The sequence below is a fragment of the Hyla sarda genome, chromosome 5 (genome assembly GCF_029499605.1).
Source record: "Hyla sarda isolate aHylSar1 chromosome 5, aHylSar1.hap1, whole genome shotgun sequence".
Classification (NCBI taxonomy): domain Eukaryota; kingdom Metazoa; phylum Chordata; class Amphibia; order Anura; family Hylidae; genus Hyla; species Hyla sarda.
Window position 1 is genome coordinate 174173653 of NC_079193.1, and position 17467 is coordinate 174191119.

The 17467-nt window shown below is 37.5% G+C and overlaps 1 protein-coding gene across 15 annotated transcripts in view; it reads left to right on the top strand.

Annotated features, from left to right (window-relative positions):
- The window catches only part of PTPN3 (protein tyrosine phosphatase non-receptor type 3), a 258163-nt gene that overhangs the window by 126320 nt on the left and 114376 nt on the right, over window positions 1-17467 (top strand). For 7 of the 15 annotated variants that reach the window (XM_056520780.1, XM_056520786.1, XM_056520784.1 and 4 more), the window contains 3 exons: window positions 3480-3522; window positions 3627-3705; window positions 15221-15265. In XM_056520780.1, coding sequence (XP_056376755.1) covers window positions 3480-3522; window positions 3627-3705; window positions 15221-15265 — 167 coding nt within the window. Of the gene's footprint in view, window positions 1-612; window positions 666-3479; window positions 3523-3626; window positions 3706-7740; window positions 7859-8028; window positions 8082-8498; window positions 8518-9697; window positions 9814-15220; window positions 15266-17467 lie in introns of those variants that run through there. The other 8 variants (XM_056520789.1, XM_056520788.1, XM_056520790.1 and 5 more) reach the window with 8 other exon arrangements.

The window sequence follows — 17467 nt, forward strand, 5'->3', positions numbered from 1 at the left end:
TATTTTCTCCTTCCTTGCTCACTGAATTAAAGGGCTCGTGATTTTCTTGTCCTGTCTTTTAAAAAAAATTTTCTTAGACAATGTTGAAGATAGTGGGTGGACCCTGGGGGGCGGACTCTAGTGGGTGGGCCACGGGGGTTAGGGGTCGAAGCCTTGAACTGTGTAAGGGGCCCCAAAATTTCTGATGGCAGCCCTGGCTATATGTAGTAGCAACCATCATTGCTTAAGGGCTTGTTCACATTAATGTCTGCCCCCTGTTAATGCATACTCATTCTCAAATCTGTTTAAGACTTTTGGAAACAGCTGTAAATGGATCCTATCGATGTTAGTGGGATTTTTTTTTCAGTTCTTTGTCTCCCGTTTGCAATCGTTTGGTTCCTATTTCATTATTTTCAGCGGAGAAAAGACGTTGCATGCAGTATTTTTTCTCTCCGTATTAGTAACGGATATATGAACTTTAACATTGAATTCTATAGCAAACAGATGAGCCTGTTATGTCATCCGTTTTTTCCAATCCAATTTTGATCCTTTATTACATCTGATCATGCTCAGAAGAGGTGTGAGCAACCAGGAAGTAGCCAGACAAAAATAATAACAGACAATAAAGGATACAAACGGATTAAAAACTGACGCATCAGGATGCCACTTAAAGGACAACTGCAGCGGTATGACACTTATCCCCTATCCACAGGATAGGGGATAAGTGTTTCAGTGTTTGATTGCGGGGGGAACCTAGCCTAACCTGTTGATGACATAGATTTGGTTAGGGACGGTATGGTGTAAGTTTAGAAGCTGAGCCTGCTCTGTATGTGGCAAGAACCGGGGTGCTGTTTCATTGTCATGGCATTCGGTGACTAAATGAAAACCCTCATATCTGACATTTAAAATTTCCTGTTTGGCCTTGCCATAGGTAGGGCTTAACCCCTAACAACCCACTTTATGTATTTATGTCAGGAGAGTGTATAGAGCAAGCTCAGGATTCCCTACCCAGTGGAAACCAGCTGCTTTCAGCACCTGAAGGCCGCCGCGTACATGAAGCGATAGCGGATCTCAAAGCTGACAGCAGCATATAAACAGCCTTTATATGTGTTATTGGTGGATAGTGGCATGATTGCGTGGAGACATTTTATTGTTACAGCAGCTCGTGGACTTTGCTTGGCTTCCGTGGATGCTCGGACTCTGCTATAGCCCAGCCTGCCCTACAGCCGTGCATATGTACTACATTGATTTGTATGAGCAATCAAATTATTGCTCATACAAGTCCTCTAGGGCTAAAAAAGGGTATAAAAAAATTAATAAAATAAACCACTCCTAGAATAAAAATTCGAATGTAAACTGTTAAAATATAATGTTATTGATCCTGCACTGTGGTCACATCACATCCCAGAAAAAATGGAATCAAAAACTCCAAATTTCCCCCAAAATGGTGAAGATAAAAACTACAGATCATACCACAGAAAATTAGCTGTAACACAGTTTAATATACTGGAAACTACAAAAAAATATAGAGGTCAAAATTTGGCAATTTAAAGCTATTTTTTATTTGCAAAATGTTTATTGTTATTAACAAAATAGTTAACAAAAAATGTGCCCATTGCAGGGGAAGCAGGAATACGATCATTAGAAAGTCGTAGTAAAAATGAAACACACAGGAATAAAAAAAATCAACACTATTAGGAGCCTAAAAGGGAAAAATGCAACCATTGAAAAGACTAGACAATCCCCTAGAGACACATCAGACTTAAACGGAACCAATCAACAGATTTTAGCATATATAACACTTGGCATTGCGTTATATATATGCTAAAATCATTCTCCTCACCATCCCTGGCGGATGTTTGTGCCCCAGGGATGGTGAAGATGTTAAGTTATAAAGTCCCCCCCGCCCCTATGGCTTGAATGACGGCTCGCGTCATCTCTCTGTTCCCTAAGCAGATGAAGCAGAGCGGTGACGCGAGCCGTCATTCAAGCCGTCGGGGCGGGGCCACGGCCGGAGCAATGCGGAACAACGGGTGCTGGTAAATAGAATTCCCAGCCCAGGGGACTACTTGCCGGGTGGCCGGGGGGGACTTTGTAACTTAATATCAAACAAATGTCCCCCGGGGATGGTGAGGATAATGATTTTAGCATATATAACGCATTGCCAAGCGTTATATATATTCTAAAATCTGCTTATTGGTTCCCTTTTAAAGCAATTTTTTTTGTTTTGTAATATTTGTAAGAAGCAAAGCATAATGTAAACTATACAAATTGGGGATTGTTGTGATCGTAGCGACCTTAAGACGACAAAAATTCAAAAAAACTTGTCAGAGTAGTAAAACTTGATAAAATGACATAAATTTGGTACTGATAGAATTGTACTGACCTGAAGAGCAAAGTAGTGTTTCATTTTTAATGCAAAGTAAAAAAAATGCTGTAAAAACCAAACCCAGCAAAGAATTATAGCATTATGTTTTTTTTTTTTTTTGTTTTTTTACTTTAACAGAATTTTAGTAAATACTTGTGTTCCCTATTAACTAACAATTCTGGAACATCATTTCTTAGAATGTTGTGTTACACCATTCGTCTATTATTCTTACTAGAAATGTGTCACTTAATATCTAACTAGGTGTTATCAGTTGGGGTTGTGTTCTACACTATGTGATATTGTCAGTTTTTATTGGATAGTTTAAACAGTGTAGGGGCATGATCACAACTGGTAACAGCCAGGTGACTATTTAGTACAACACAAAGCTATGCATGATTTTTTACCACAGTGATTCATGTTCATACCTTAACAATGAAGTGCTTTAAGCAAGATCATTTTGTCACACATATATAGCATTCAGACACTCAGTTAATAATGAGTTTCACATTTACATGTGTTACTGGGCCCAAGCTGTTCAGTCAATAATAATAAATAATAGCTGACAGCAGAAGCAGAAATTGGAATACCAAATTTATATTATGATAGTAAGGGTATTTTCACAAAGGCAAAAGAAGCATAAAAAAAAACTCTAATAGTAAAAACGACCAGACTATAGTAGAAAATGCTCAAAACAGCATGACAACAGCAGATAATCAGGGCAGAAAGAACAAAGTGACATGTTTCTTTTTCAGATTGGTTTTAAAATCCACCTGTGAAAACTAAGCTGATTTGCTAGCTGTTTTGCTTTTTTTTCCATACGGTATTTACATGTGTTGTTAATAACCATGTGAACATACCCTAATACTGAGTTTTTGTTTTCTTTGTTTTACATGACAGAAAAATGTAACAAACTTTTTGTCTTGTCAAAATACAGTATGCAGAGCTTTTGTTTTTTAAACAATGGAAGTGAATGACAGCAGGTTACAGTTGTATAAGCATCTAGTTACATTCTGTTCTGAAAGTATACAATATTTGGCAGTTAACTATATATATGTGTACAATGTGATGTGAGTGTAGCTTTGCTAATATGCAAACCAATTTTTTTCCTAATTTTTTTTTTTTTTTTTATCAGAGATGGTTAGAACCCAACAAACCAATACGGAAACAACTGAAGGGTGAGTCAGACCAGTTCTTATTTTTTGGTTTGGCATTGTTGTAATGTTTGCACCTTATACTTCATACTAATGAATCAGTTTTCTTGTTCTGTATTTTATTCCAGGAGGCTTCCCTTGTTGTCTTCTCTTTAGAGTACGATTTTTTATACCAGACCCTAACACTCTTCAGCAGGATCAAACAAGGTATTGCATTTTTGTTTTATTACAGATCAATACTAAATTTCTATTCAATCCTAAAAACTTTTTCCAGAACTATTTATCAGAAGAAAACTAATATTCCATACATGCAGTATTGTTATGTTATGCTTTCAAGTTCTGTTTCATTTTCTTGATCCACAGCGCTAGGTCTTTTGGTTCCACTTCACCCTCCATTGTATTCCTCCAATTTAGTTTCTTAGTTGTTGTGAAATATGTGGCATTGATAAGGAGAGCTCCCTCCCTTATTTAGTAGGCTTATTGATGAATGTAGAAACTATTATCCAAGGTAAATTTCTCCTTTTAAAATCCACCTGTGAAAACCACGCTGATTTGCTAGCTGATTTGGAGGCTCTTTTTCCATACGGTATTTATGTTTGTAAAAATTTTTTTGTCTTGGTCCCATTGCGGTGTTATAGATTTATTCACACTCTGATTTCTATTTTGTTCTCCCCCTATCATTTTGAGTTTATATTTTTATTTTATGCAAATGTTTAGATCATGAAAACAACACTCAAGTGATTTCTATATATGTATTATTTGCTAACCCTTTTGAGCTCTATGTCTGATTTATCCATGGATATCACAGAGTTTTCGGCGGTTTAGAAGCTGAGCCCACAGGATCCACTTTACTTTAATTCCGGTGAATCACCTGAAAGCTTAACAGCAAATCCTGTTTTAAATGCTTTGAGGGAAATTTTCATAAAAATAAGAAAAATTGCTGCAAAACTTCTAAGGGCTCGTTCCTACCTATGTTGGTGCTCCATTCACAGAATCTATTAAAATAGTGCGACCTAAGCAGAGGGAAAAAAAAAATTCTGAAAATCTTTTTTTATTTTTTTATCTCGACTCAACTCCTGCAAAACAACTAACACCAGACAGAAACCCAACATGCCCCATTAAAAGTCAGTGGGACCTGTTGATTGTCCATTGTGCAACAAACCACCCAGCCGTGAATTTAGCCTAAGTCCGCAAACATCCTTTAAAAGTAAATGGATATTATTAGTCATATTGTAAGTGTGAATGAACTCTAGAGATTTGTAAATTATTTCTATTTCAAAATCTAAGGCCTTCCAGTACTTATCAGCTGCTGTAAACCACAGAAAAAATTGTATAGTTCTTTTCAGTCTGACAACAGTGCTCTCTGCTGGCACCTCTGTACGTGTCAGGAACTGTCCAGATTAGAAGCATATCCCCATAGAAAACCTCTCCTGCTCTGGACAATTCCTGACAAGGACAGAGGTGTTGGCAAAGAGCACTGTGGTCAGACTGGAAAGAACTTCACACATTTCTCTGTAGTATACAGCAGCTGATAAGTATTGGAAGGGTTAAGATTTTTTTTTAAATGGAAGTTGTTTACAAATCTGTTTAACTTTCTGGCACCAGTTGATTTGAAACAAAAAAAATTCTACTGGAGTTTCCCCTTTAAACTCAAACGATTTTACAATTCCCTCAAAAAATGTTTATTTTTATTTTCGCTAAAGTATGAAATGATTTCTGAAGGTATCAACCACAATTTACCATTAAAATGAAATACAATTTGTCACGAAAAAAAGTATTCTAATGATCACTTGAATAGGTTCAACCATTATAAAGTTATTACCACATAAAGTCAGACAGTTCTATAAGCCAAAATTGGGTGCAGCCTTATTGGGTTAAAAAAGCCAGCAATTGGTTATACATCATGTTACTAGAGGCTGTAATGATAGGTTAAAATGCATTTAAATTGCTTTCAGATGTACAGGGAATTAACAAAACTAATAGATTTTTACATCTATTACCTTAATTCTAGTTTAAGTTATTTTTAGTGTCAGGAGAGGCTCAGGTTATGGGATCACGTAAGGGAATCTAGACATTGGGTGTCATAACAAGGAATTACATTATTAGGGTATGTTCAGGATTGTCTCCTTTTAAATCCTAGAACGGTTTTAAGGGAGTTTCACAAATTCTCTGACTGTGCTATAGGTTTTTGTTGTGGAATTTCCATTTTGATATGCAGATTCTTATGCAGATTTCTAACATGGATTTTGAGGCATGGATTATATTTGAGAAGAAACATAGCTCTATTGGTTTTCATTGATGAAAAATAATTAAAAGAAGGAAAGAAATGAAAGAAAACAATTTCCTGCGGCAGGGGACCTTTTGGAGCTTCTCATAAGAAAAAGATCAAGGTCAGGAAACAAGAGATCTCATTAAGATCTTGCTAAATAGGATTCATGGACAATTTGTCTGGTATGTACCTAAATCAATTGTACAGTATTTTGCTAAATTATTGTTCTCTTGTATTTTACAGTGAATGAATGGAGTTTTTAATGTATTTTCACCACTTTTATCTTTACAGGAGCTGCCTTGAACATTACAATTTCTGAATCAAACCCAGTGGGCCATTGAGGAAGGATGGTTCAACTGTACTAGAAGTTGAAACAGTCTGCATTTTCATTTTTTACTTTGTGATTTTTCTGGTAGTAATATTAAAAAAACAATATAGTTCTGTTTTCCATTTTGTTTTATTTTTATTTTTATAATTTTTAGAAATTCTGACAAATTCATATACAGTGTTGCGGAAGGCCCATGGAGGACATTGATCATCTCTAGCTCCTACCTAGGAAAGAAATGGTGAAGTTGTTAAATACTATAGAGAGGATGGTTTTCACAATAAAGAAATTTATTTTATTTTTTTATTTTTTTAAAATATTGGATATAATAAACCGAGCCAAATTTTATATTCTGATTGATTTCGCAAATTTGAATGACGTGTCATCTGGCAGTGTCTGCAGGCCATTGCGATGCATAGTAAGACCCTGGAGATTTTATTAAAGGTTGCAGTAGACGATACGTGGTTGGTTTCCCCAACTGCATAGGTGCAATCGATGATGAGCACATGTGCTATGTGGTCCTGATAGAGGTAGCTGATGCCACTTATAAGTATGTTGCCATTGACATCAACACATTGGTAATAGTAAATACTTACTGGCACTATGGTGTTAAAATTTGGCCAGTGAGAACTGCAGGACCAGGTTGCCCTTCCAGTCTGAGGAACTGGATAAGGCTTTTTTGTTTCTCAACCTGTTGTGAATCTACCCATGGTGAGAAAAGGATCTGTTTGATAGTCTTTAATGTCTGATAAGCCTGGCACAACACGTTGTGGAGTGCACCTTTTGCAATCTTGGTAGTGGAGTGGGCACTGCAACTGAATGAAGCCAGAGTTGGTGTGATGTGATAAAGGGATGCCTGTATTTTCCAGCACTTAGTGCGCGATTATGGAAATCCTCACATGGAAAAGGAGACAAAAACCTTTTGGTGGCTTTAAAGTCAACTGGGGAATTTGTAGTCCATCCAACTGTGGTGTACTGGTAGATAAACTTTTATAGACTACTTCATGAGTCTCTAAGGTGCCTGGCAATATGCCTGCCTCTGGAAAAGAAGTCTGAAGAATGGATCGCACATCAAGACATATCCTATGAAGTCTCCAATAACCACCAACTGGACAATGGTGCTAATAAGTCAGCTGTTAACTCCAAACTTTAACGAAGAAGACTATGATACAATGATATGTAATTATTTTTTTATTTATGAATAAAACAATTTTAGTAAATTTTTATTTTACCTTTTATACCAGCGTCTGTCTTTTTTTTTTTTTTTTTTTTTTTTTTTTACATCTTGCTATATATTATATAGTTAATAACATTTGTAAACAGGAGCCACCTTTTAACAAAGACTCCACCCCCTCACAGACCTGGGTATTCTTGTATAAATTTATTCTGTTTCTTTTCTGTTCTGTTTATTTATCCCTACTGTTACCTCTACTGAATATCTCGTCATTGATCAAAGTGTGGTAGTAACAGCACTTAGTGCCTGAGGGACCTTCTGAGTAAGTATTTAGAAGCAGGTCATTGTACAGCTGCTGTAAAACAAGCTGGTGGACTGGAGCCAGGTGCTAAGAGAGCCTGAATAGTGCAGTGCAGCGAGGCATAAGTGTACCTTTTGTGACATCAGCCATTGAGCTAGAGAGAGAGAGAGAGAGAGACTGCAAGACCTGGTGAGCCTAAGCAGTGCAGTTCAGCGAGACCTAAGTGCAGGCACTATGAGATGAGCTAGTGCGGTGGTAGAGAGACTAAAAAAAATTGGAAGCAATCAGTGGGTAAGTCAGTTGTGGGTTCACCAGCCCAGGGATAGTGTCCAGAGGACAGTCTGCGTAGTGGTGAGATAGCAGCTATGATGACACATGGAGGCACAGAGTAATTCCCATGTGACTACAACCCAAATGAGAGGCATAAAAGGTGGCAGAGAGTAGCCTTTTTTGAGGCCCATAGCAGGATAGCTTCCTTTACACAACCTGACTTGGTGGAACCTCCAGTGTTATGGTAAGGACTCCAACCCCAGTTTTAGGACAGCTCTGGAAGTTTGTGCCACTGTTGTAAAAAAAAAAGTTAATCTGCAACTGCATCGTTAACGTAATCTAAAAGAAAAGACCTTCTTGCATGCAATGTATGATTGCATTGCTTTTCAAAGCCATTCAAGACATTATGGGGGAGATTTATCAAAACCTGTGCAGAGGAAAAGTTGACCAGTTGCCCATAGCAACCAATCAGATTGCTTTTTTCATTTTGCAGAGGCTTTCTGAAAAGTGAAAGAAGAGATTTGATTGGTTGCTATGGACAACTGAGCAGCTTTTCCTCTGCACAGGTTTTGATAAATCTCCCCCATTGATGTCAACAGAACTTGATGTTGTTGAGAGATCCCCTGCTTGCACTGCATAAGGGAGCATTCGTCTACAGCTGTTTTACAGTTTTCCTTACAGTACGTTTAATTTAGCTGCAATCAAAAACATACTCAACTATGCTATTGTGTATGCAAAAAAAAAAAAACTTCAAAAACGTGGCGTGAGCGCACCCCAGTCCGTTAACAATGCCTCTTAGATTTGGGTCTATGTTGTATTCCTGTGTTAATTGTCACTGTTCCAAGTGCAGCTCTTGAACCTAGAGCTTGGGTAGTCCTACACCTAAAAAAAAACATACAAAAATAGTTTTTAAACACTGATGTTTGTTAACTACTTTGCACAATACTTTATTAGTAAGTGTATGTTTTTTGTTACTGTTCTGGTGTGAAGCGCGCACAGCTACAAAACCCCTACGCACAGAAAAGCTAATAATAGCAAAAATACATCTTAAAAATACAATTTCTGTCACTATTTTGGCATTTCCTTCTTTTAACATTTCTTTATTACTGAGTGTACACTTATGGTAAATCTGTGCATGTAATGCCTGCAACAAATATCTACATAAATCAAAATAAAAACCCTTCTACATATATCTGTAATGGTATGTGGTCAGGATCAGGGTCCAATTTCTGTAGCAATTCTGTGCAGATACAGTTAGCGGCCAAGAACAAGCTATGGTCAATAATCAGACATAAAATGGTACACCACAAATCAGAGCAATATTGTTAGGAAGTAATACAGAAACATAGTCATGAACATAGTTTAGCTAAGCTATACAAAATGTCTCTTTTTAATGTTTCACAACTTTTGGGTGTGTTTCTAGTTCCTTGTATGAAATCTGCACACAGAGATCTACAGTAGATCCTGATGCAAAGCTGCATGTTTTTAACACCACTAAATAATATGGCCCAGATTTATCAAACTGTGTAAGAGAAAAATAGAGATATGCCACCAATCACAGCTCAGCTAACAAGCTCTGGTAAATTGAAAGCTGAGCTGTGATTGGTTGCTGTGGGAAAATCACTCCTTTTTTTCTCTTACACAGTTTGATAAATCTGGGCCTATGTGTGGATTCTAAAGGCATCATAGAGGCCCCACACACTAAACCCAATTTTGTAGAAAACCATTAAATCCATCAGTATGCTGATGGAGACAGGTAGTAGAAGTACATTGGAGAATTGCATTTGTTTTGTGCAAAATCTATTTGCACTAATTATTTTTAAAAGCAGACTTTTTTTGAGTCACTACTTTTGACCACAGATGTTGTGTCTATTACATGTATAGACAGGAAGTCATTGAGAGCTGGGGAGAAGGATGCCATGAGAACATGCAGAAAGGTTGATGTGAGTGGAAAATTTACAACAACAAATTGCAAGGTATTATATTTTATTATTAGAGGAAAGTGACAGGAAAGTGGTTTTGTAACTAGAATTCATCTTTTTGTAGCCCCTACGGTTTATATCTAAAATATGTATTTCTCTTTTTATCCAGATAAGGGTGCATTCACACCACGTTTTGTACATACGGGTGGAGGGGCAAACCGGGCGCTCCCGTACCCCGGACAGATCAGCCTGTGACTTCATTTACTTTAATGACCCGACCGGAGTCAAACGGTGACTCCGGTCGGCTCAGTTTTGATCTGTATGCAGTTTTGGACCGGACCTAAAACCGTAGTAAACTAAGGTTTTATGTCCTGTCGGGAAATCGCATACGGGTCGAAACTGAGCCGACCGGAGTCACCGATTGACTTCGGTCGGGTCATTAAAGTAAACTGAATCATGGGCTGATCCGACCGGGTTACGGGAGCACCCCATTTGCCCTTCCCCCCCCCCCCCCCCCCCCCCGCCGGATACGGCACCCGTATGTACAAAACGTGGTGTGTATGCACCATGACTCAAAATGCTCCTTTTAGGCTACATTTCCACTTGTTTTTCTTTTCTGGCAGTTTTTGGATATCTGCCACTGCAGTTTTTAAGCCAAAGTCAGAAGTGGATCCATAAGGGAGGAGAAGTATACCGTATATACTCGAATATAAGCCTGTCAATCCCTTCTCAGTGGTCTTCAACCTGCGGACCTCCAGAGGTTTCAAAACTACAACTGATGAAGGGGGGGATGATGACGGGGGTCTGGATGATTACATGGGGGGATGATGTATTTCCCACCCTAGGCTAATAGTTGAGTCAATAACTTTTCCTGGGTTTTTGGGGTAAAATTAGGGGCCTCGGCTTATATTCAGGTCGGCTTATACTCGAGTATATAGGGTAAGTCCTTCCTTTATATGTCCTATTCCTTTTGAATACACTTCTGGCTTTGGCTCAAAAACTGCAGTGGCAGTTTTGCAAAAGCTGCCAGAGAAAAAAAACAAATAGTTTTCTAATAGTATATATTGTGTCTCTGTGAACAAAATTGCCAAGATCTTACACCACAGAAGCTGTTCATTCTTGAATAGACACTTATTGTGGGCTAGAGCAGTGAAAAGTGAGACAACCTAAAAAGATGTTTTATATTAATTGCCAAAAATAATTTGCTAAGCCAAGGAACTTTAAAAAGTATAGAGACTCACAGATGTGTTTACTTGAGGATTGGGTAGACCTTGTCAGGTAGCTTAGTTGCTTTAATTGACATATTTTGACTTGAGCAATAAGGAAATTCTTGTAAGTCAATCTTGTAAGTCATTTCAAAATATACCGGGAAATATTGACATAGGATATCCTGAATGATCACAATAATGTGCTTGAAGACCACAGAAGCAAGAGCAACATTTGTTTTTTTATAGTGCCCATTATGGGTGTTGAAAACAGTGTTCGATTTGTCTCCCTCTTTAATCCTGATCACTTGTATGCTTCCCATAAATTCAATTTAAAAAACCTCTTTAATATGAACAGCTGTATGTCCAAAGTGGATATCTATTCTTCGTAATGATTTTATTTAGGCAAGTTGATATATGGTGCCGGGTTTTTATCTTTTTTTTTTTCCTTAATATAAAAGAATCCAGCTCCCTTTAGAAAACATATAAGACTCCTAGATAAAATCTCTCTAAATATGTTCTTAATTGTAGGAGACTGTGCTTTAGTTGTAGGCAGGTGGTGGAATTGTGTTTGCAAGCACCGCGACGGTCAGAATGTGAGGGCAATCCACTTCCTGAAGGAACTGCTAGATTTAGAAGAGGTCCCAGAGAAAGTTCAGACTTGATGAACAATCAATTTATGGACTAAGGGAAGACCAGATTTTTATTTTCTTTAAAGGGGTACTCTGGTGGAAAACAATTTTTTTAATCAACTGGTGCCAGAAAGTTAAACAGATTTGTAAATTACTTCTATTTAAATACCTTAATCCTTCCAGTACTTATCAGCTGCTGTATGCTGCAGAGGAAGTTGTATAGTGCTTTTCTGTCTGACCACAGTGCACTCTGCTGACACCTCTGTCCATGTCAGGAACTGTCCAAAGCAGGAGCAAATCCCCATAGCAAATCTATCCTGCTTCGGACAGTTCCTGACATGGACAAAGGTGTCAGCAGGGAGCACTGTGGTCAGACAGAAAAGCACTATACAACTTCCTCTGCAGCAAATGTGTGATTGACACTTAGGTCCCAGCGCATGCGCCCCTTATCTTTCATATGTAAGTGCCGACATTTTACAGAGCGTGAGCGCTCACCTCAACTGTCTGAAATCTCTGTGGGCTTTCTCCTCTTAATTCTCCCCATGCGGGAAACGCGCTGGACTCTTCTGCATTCATTAGAGGCAGAGAGTGCTCAAAGCAGTGCAAAGTTGAGCAGAGTGCTCAAAGCAGTTCTTTCAAGTTAGTGAAATGGTCAGTCCACAGATGTGCTGAAGTAATTCGAAGCAAAGGCCTGTACACTTCCTACTGATTGGTGACTGTTGTAACCTTCAGAAAATGTACTTACAATCTTTCTCTGTGCTACAGTCATTGCTGTTTTCTAATTATGATTAGAGATGAGTAAATTGAATCGAACAAATCCGAATTCCGAATTTCATAAAAAATTCTATTCTGACCGAATCCGAATTTCCACTCGATTTTAAAATAACAAATTTCTTAATTCACTCCATTTTGTTATTACTCTAAGGCTAAGATTCCACTGAGTTTTTGCAGCTCTAGAAAATATATAAAAACATAGTTAAAATTAACACCTCATGTCGTTCATGGAATATATACCTAATGTAATCAATGTATTCTGAACTTAAAGAGGCAAAGAAGAATAAGGAGAAAAAGAAGGAAAAAAATAAATAGGGAGAAGAAAATGAGGAAAAAATGTAAAATAATAAATAATAAAAAAAAGTAAAAAGAATAATAAAGAATAAAAATAGAAATAAATATAAAAAATCAATATTTTTTTAAATATATTTTTTTTATTATTTTTATTTTTTATTTTCCTCATTTTCTACTCCCTATTTATTTTTTCCTTCTTTTTCTCCTTATTCTGATGCAGTGAACGGGACGCGCAGCGCATATCATCGTTGCGCGTGCGTAGTTATACTCCGTAAGGTTTACTAACAGCCGGATGCATGCGATCACATAGGGAGGTGCCACACAGCCGCAGTGACAGTGTTTACAAACACAGTCCAGGAGCGTGGACCCCTCGGAGATCACAGCATCAGCGGTGAGTTACAAACCATCAGATATATTTAATGGGGACATAGAGTCCCCCCCATAATATCATCCTGTTTTATTGTACACTTCACATGAGGGATCTTTGAGATCTGACATTTGTTTATATGTATGACAGCTGTCACTTTTCCAACCAATGAGATTTAGGAGGTTGGCTTACTAATGAATACTACATTGATTGCATTTGGATCTCCGCCAATCATGTCACCCTGTTACCTATTTAAGATGGACATTTGAATGTTTGTACTATGCTTGAAAAAGGCTTGCTAGCCGAAACATCGCACTTTATGCTTTGATGCAAATAAAGACCTTGTAGCCTGCACAATACCTGAACTTCGTGTTGGGTGCTGTTTCCTTGTGGAGGAAGTTTTATATGGATCCAGTGTGGCAAACTGGTGGATACTAGGCACCACACAATTTATCAAGTTTTTTTGTAAAATAAAGGTTTTATGTTGATAGACTTTTTTTTTTTTTTTTTTATAAAACACTGTTCTAATGACATGGTGTACCCCTTACAAAAAATCCTTCAAATGATTATATGTAGATTACATTATTTCTGAAAAAGTGTTCATAATTTGTTCTCTAATTTTAACACCTTAACGACAATGGACATAAATGTACTTCATGGAGCTGGGGTACTTAACGCACCATGGCGTACATTTACGCTCCGCCATGACCGCAAGCACTATCAGCAGCCAGGGACCCGCCAGTAATGGCGGACATCTGCGATCGCATGGATGTCCGCCATTAACCCCTCAGATGCTGTGATCAATACAGATCACGACATCTGCGGCAGTGCAGTACTTTAAATGGATGATCGGATCCCCCACAGCGCTGCCGGATCTGGTAATCCAGCGTGGAGGCCGGAGGTCCCCTCACCTGGCTCCGGCCACATCCCGGGTCTTCTGCTCTGGTCTGAGATCGAGTAGACCAGAGCAGAAGATCACCAATAACACTTATCAGTGCTATGCCCTGTGGGGACTATTAAAGTGTAAAAAAAAAAAGGCAAATAAAATGTGAAAAATCCCCTCCCCCAATAAAAATGTAAAATGTCCTTTTTTCCCATTTTACCCCCCCCCCCAAAGTGTAAAAAAAATTAAAAAAAATAAATCATACACCTATTTGGTATGATCGTATATGTAAATGTCCAAACTATTAAAATATGTTATTGATCACATACGGTGAACGGCCTGAACGTAAAAAAAAAAAAATGGAAAAAAAAAGCGCAAAGTTGCTGCTTTTTTGTCACATTTTATTCAAAAAAATAATAAAATGAATAAAGTTTTATACACACAAATGTGGTATCAATAAGAAGTACAGATCATGGCGCAAAAAATGAGCCATCATACTGCTGCTTATACGGAAAAATGAAAAAGTTATAGGTCGTCAAAATAGAAGAATTGTAAACATACTAATTTTGTTAAGTTAGCAATTTTTTTTTTAAGCGCAACATTAATAGAAAAGTATATAATCATGGGTATCATTTTAATAGTAGTGACCCACAGAATAAAGTACACTGCATTTTTACCGTAAATTGTACAGCGTGAAACCGAAACCTTTCAAAATTAGCAAAATTGCTGTTTTCTTTTTACTTTCCCCACGCAAATAGTATTTTTTTTTGTTGCGCCATACATTTTGTGGTAAAATGAGTGATGTAATTACGCAGAACAACTGGTCACCAAAAAAAAAAAGCTCTCATACTAGTCTGTGGATGAAAATATAAAAGAGTTACGATTTTTAGAAGACGAGGAGGAAAAAATGTAAATGCTAAAATAAAATTGGCCTGGTCCTTAAGGCCAAAATGGGCTTGGTCCTTAAGGGGTTAATCTCCAGTGTATATTTAGTGGTTAGAGGTCTTAGGTTTTTTTTTATTATATTTTTGTATGGATGATGTAAATTGCTTTGCCTCTGAATTGCAAATAAAGCTGTTAAGGCCAGTTTGAACAGAAAGCCTGTGCTTTGACTCCTAAACTATTGGTGTGCCAAGGAGCCTTTATAACTCATGAGACTACATCCTGTTAGCAGAATTTGCCTTAAAATCAATTCTCTCACTACAATTTGACATTAAATTGCCATATTAATGTCTAATTACTCTGATATACTGTTTAATATCTCTATTTACTTACAAATTTATAGGATTTTTTTTTTCTTTTCCAGACATTTGTACTTCTTGCAGCTAAAGAATGATATCTTAGAAGGAAGGTAAGTTATAAATCTTAACACATCAATTCTGTACATTGGGTCTTGTGTCTTTCTTTGTTGTTCTGCTGCAGAATAAAGTTGGAACCGATCAGGCATCTCTCTGAAAGTATTGTGTGATGGATCAGAATTCAATTAGACTTGCATGCAACCCTGTTACCATGTACAATGGGCCATTGAGATTCCATATTAACGGCTACCTGCAAATAGATGTATATTTAAGTCCACTGTGGGCTCCCGCTGTATGACGCGTGCTCAGCAGGTGAGCGTGCATCATATCCGGTGGGTCCCCGTTGCTATCAGCTCCATTCAGGCTTATTTCCGGTATTAACCCATTAAACTCCACAATTAAATTTGATTGTGGCGTCTAAAATGGAGATTGCTGTTGCCAGTTAGCTCAGTGGGCTGTTCAGGAAATTGTGGCATCCTGAACAGCTGAGACGATAGCGGGAAGGGACTTACCTTCCTTCCCGTTGTCCGATCGTCGATTGATTGCTCCAAGCCAGGCTTGAGTAGTCGAGCACAGATAACACTGATCAATGCTATGCTATGGCATAGCATTGTTCAGTATATGCAATCAAAGTAGGACAAAAAAGTGTAAAAAAAAAGTTAATAAATGTGATTTAACCCCTTCCCTATTAAAAGTTTGAATCACCCCCTTTTTCCCATGAAAAAAAAATATGTAAAAAATACATAAAAATAGTCTTATGTGGTATTGCCACGTGCGTAAATGTCTGAACTATAAAAATATAATGCTAATTAAACTGCATGGTCAATGGCGTACACGTAAAAAAAATTCCAAAGTCCAAAATTGCGTATTTGTGGTCACTTTGTATACCCTAAAAAGTCTCATCAAAACAAAAAAGGTACTGGTAAAAACTTCAGAACACGGCGCAAAAAATTAGCCCTCATACCACCTCGTATACGGAAAAATAAAAAAGTTATAGGGGTCAGAAGATGGCAATTTTAAACATAATCATTTTTTTAAAGTAGTAAAATAAAATAAAACCTATATAAATTAAGTATCATTGTAACTGTATGGACCTACAGAATAAATATATGGTGTCATTTGTACTGAAAAGTGCACTGCGTAAAATCCGAAGCCCCCAATATTTACAAAATGGTGCTTTTTTTTTTTCAATTTTGCCCCACAAATAATTTTTTTCTGGTTTTGACGTAGATTTTGTGGTGAATTTATTAATGGTATTACAAAGTAAAGTTGGTGGCACAAAAAACAAGCCTTTATATGAGTATGTAGGTGGAAAATTGAAAGTGTTATGATTTTTAGAAGGTGAGGAGAAAAAAACAAAAGTGCAAAAATGAAAAATGGCCCGAGAGGGAAGGGGTTAACTTGCTTTACTTATTTTAAGATGAAAGAAATATAAGCAGATAGCGAATACAGATAAGTCCTTACATATAAAAGTCAGAAAGCACTGCTGGGAGCTGTAAATCAGTTTCAATGAAGATGACAGGCGCATCTTCAGGAATCTATCCAGTATGTTTAGTGTACCAGATAAATAAAATAAAGCTACCCTCTTTGATTGCCTTAAAGAGCGGCTCTTCTCTACTGTAGAGAGGTTCTTCTTGACATTCAGTGTGCGTGCTTCATCAAAGGGGTACTTAAGTGGAAATTATTATTTTTTTTTTAATCAACTGGTGTCAGAATGTTAAACAGATTTGTAAATTATTTGCCGTATGCTTCACAGGAAGTTGTTTCTTTCTGGAATTCTTTTCAATCTGACCACAGTGCTCTCTGTTGACACCTCTGTCCGTATCAGGAACTGTCTAGAGTAGAAGCAAATCCGCATAGCAAACCTCTCCTGCTCCGGACAGTTCCTGATGCGGATAGAGGCGTCAGCAGAGAGCACTGTTGTCAGACTGAAAAGAATTCCAGAAAGAAATGCAACTTCTTGTGGAGCATACAGCAGCTGATAAGTACTGGAAGGATTAAGATTTTTAAATAGAAGTAATTTACAAATCTGTAACTGTGGCACCAGTTGATTTAAAAAAATTAGTTTTCCACTGAAGTACCCCTTTTAATAGATGTGTTTTATCAGTGGTCTCAGGAGCTGAGCCCATTCAATCTGTGGTGGGTGACAGCTGTTATTTAACTTAAATGGAATGATCAATAGAAATGTGGCATTTATATGGTTATCTGACAGTTGGCCGTGCTTTCAGGGTAACGATCAGCACCCCTGCAATGCA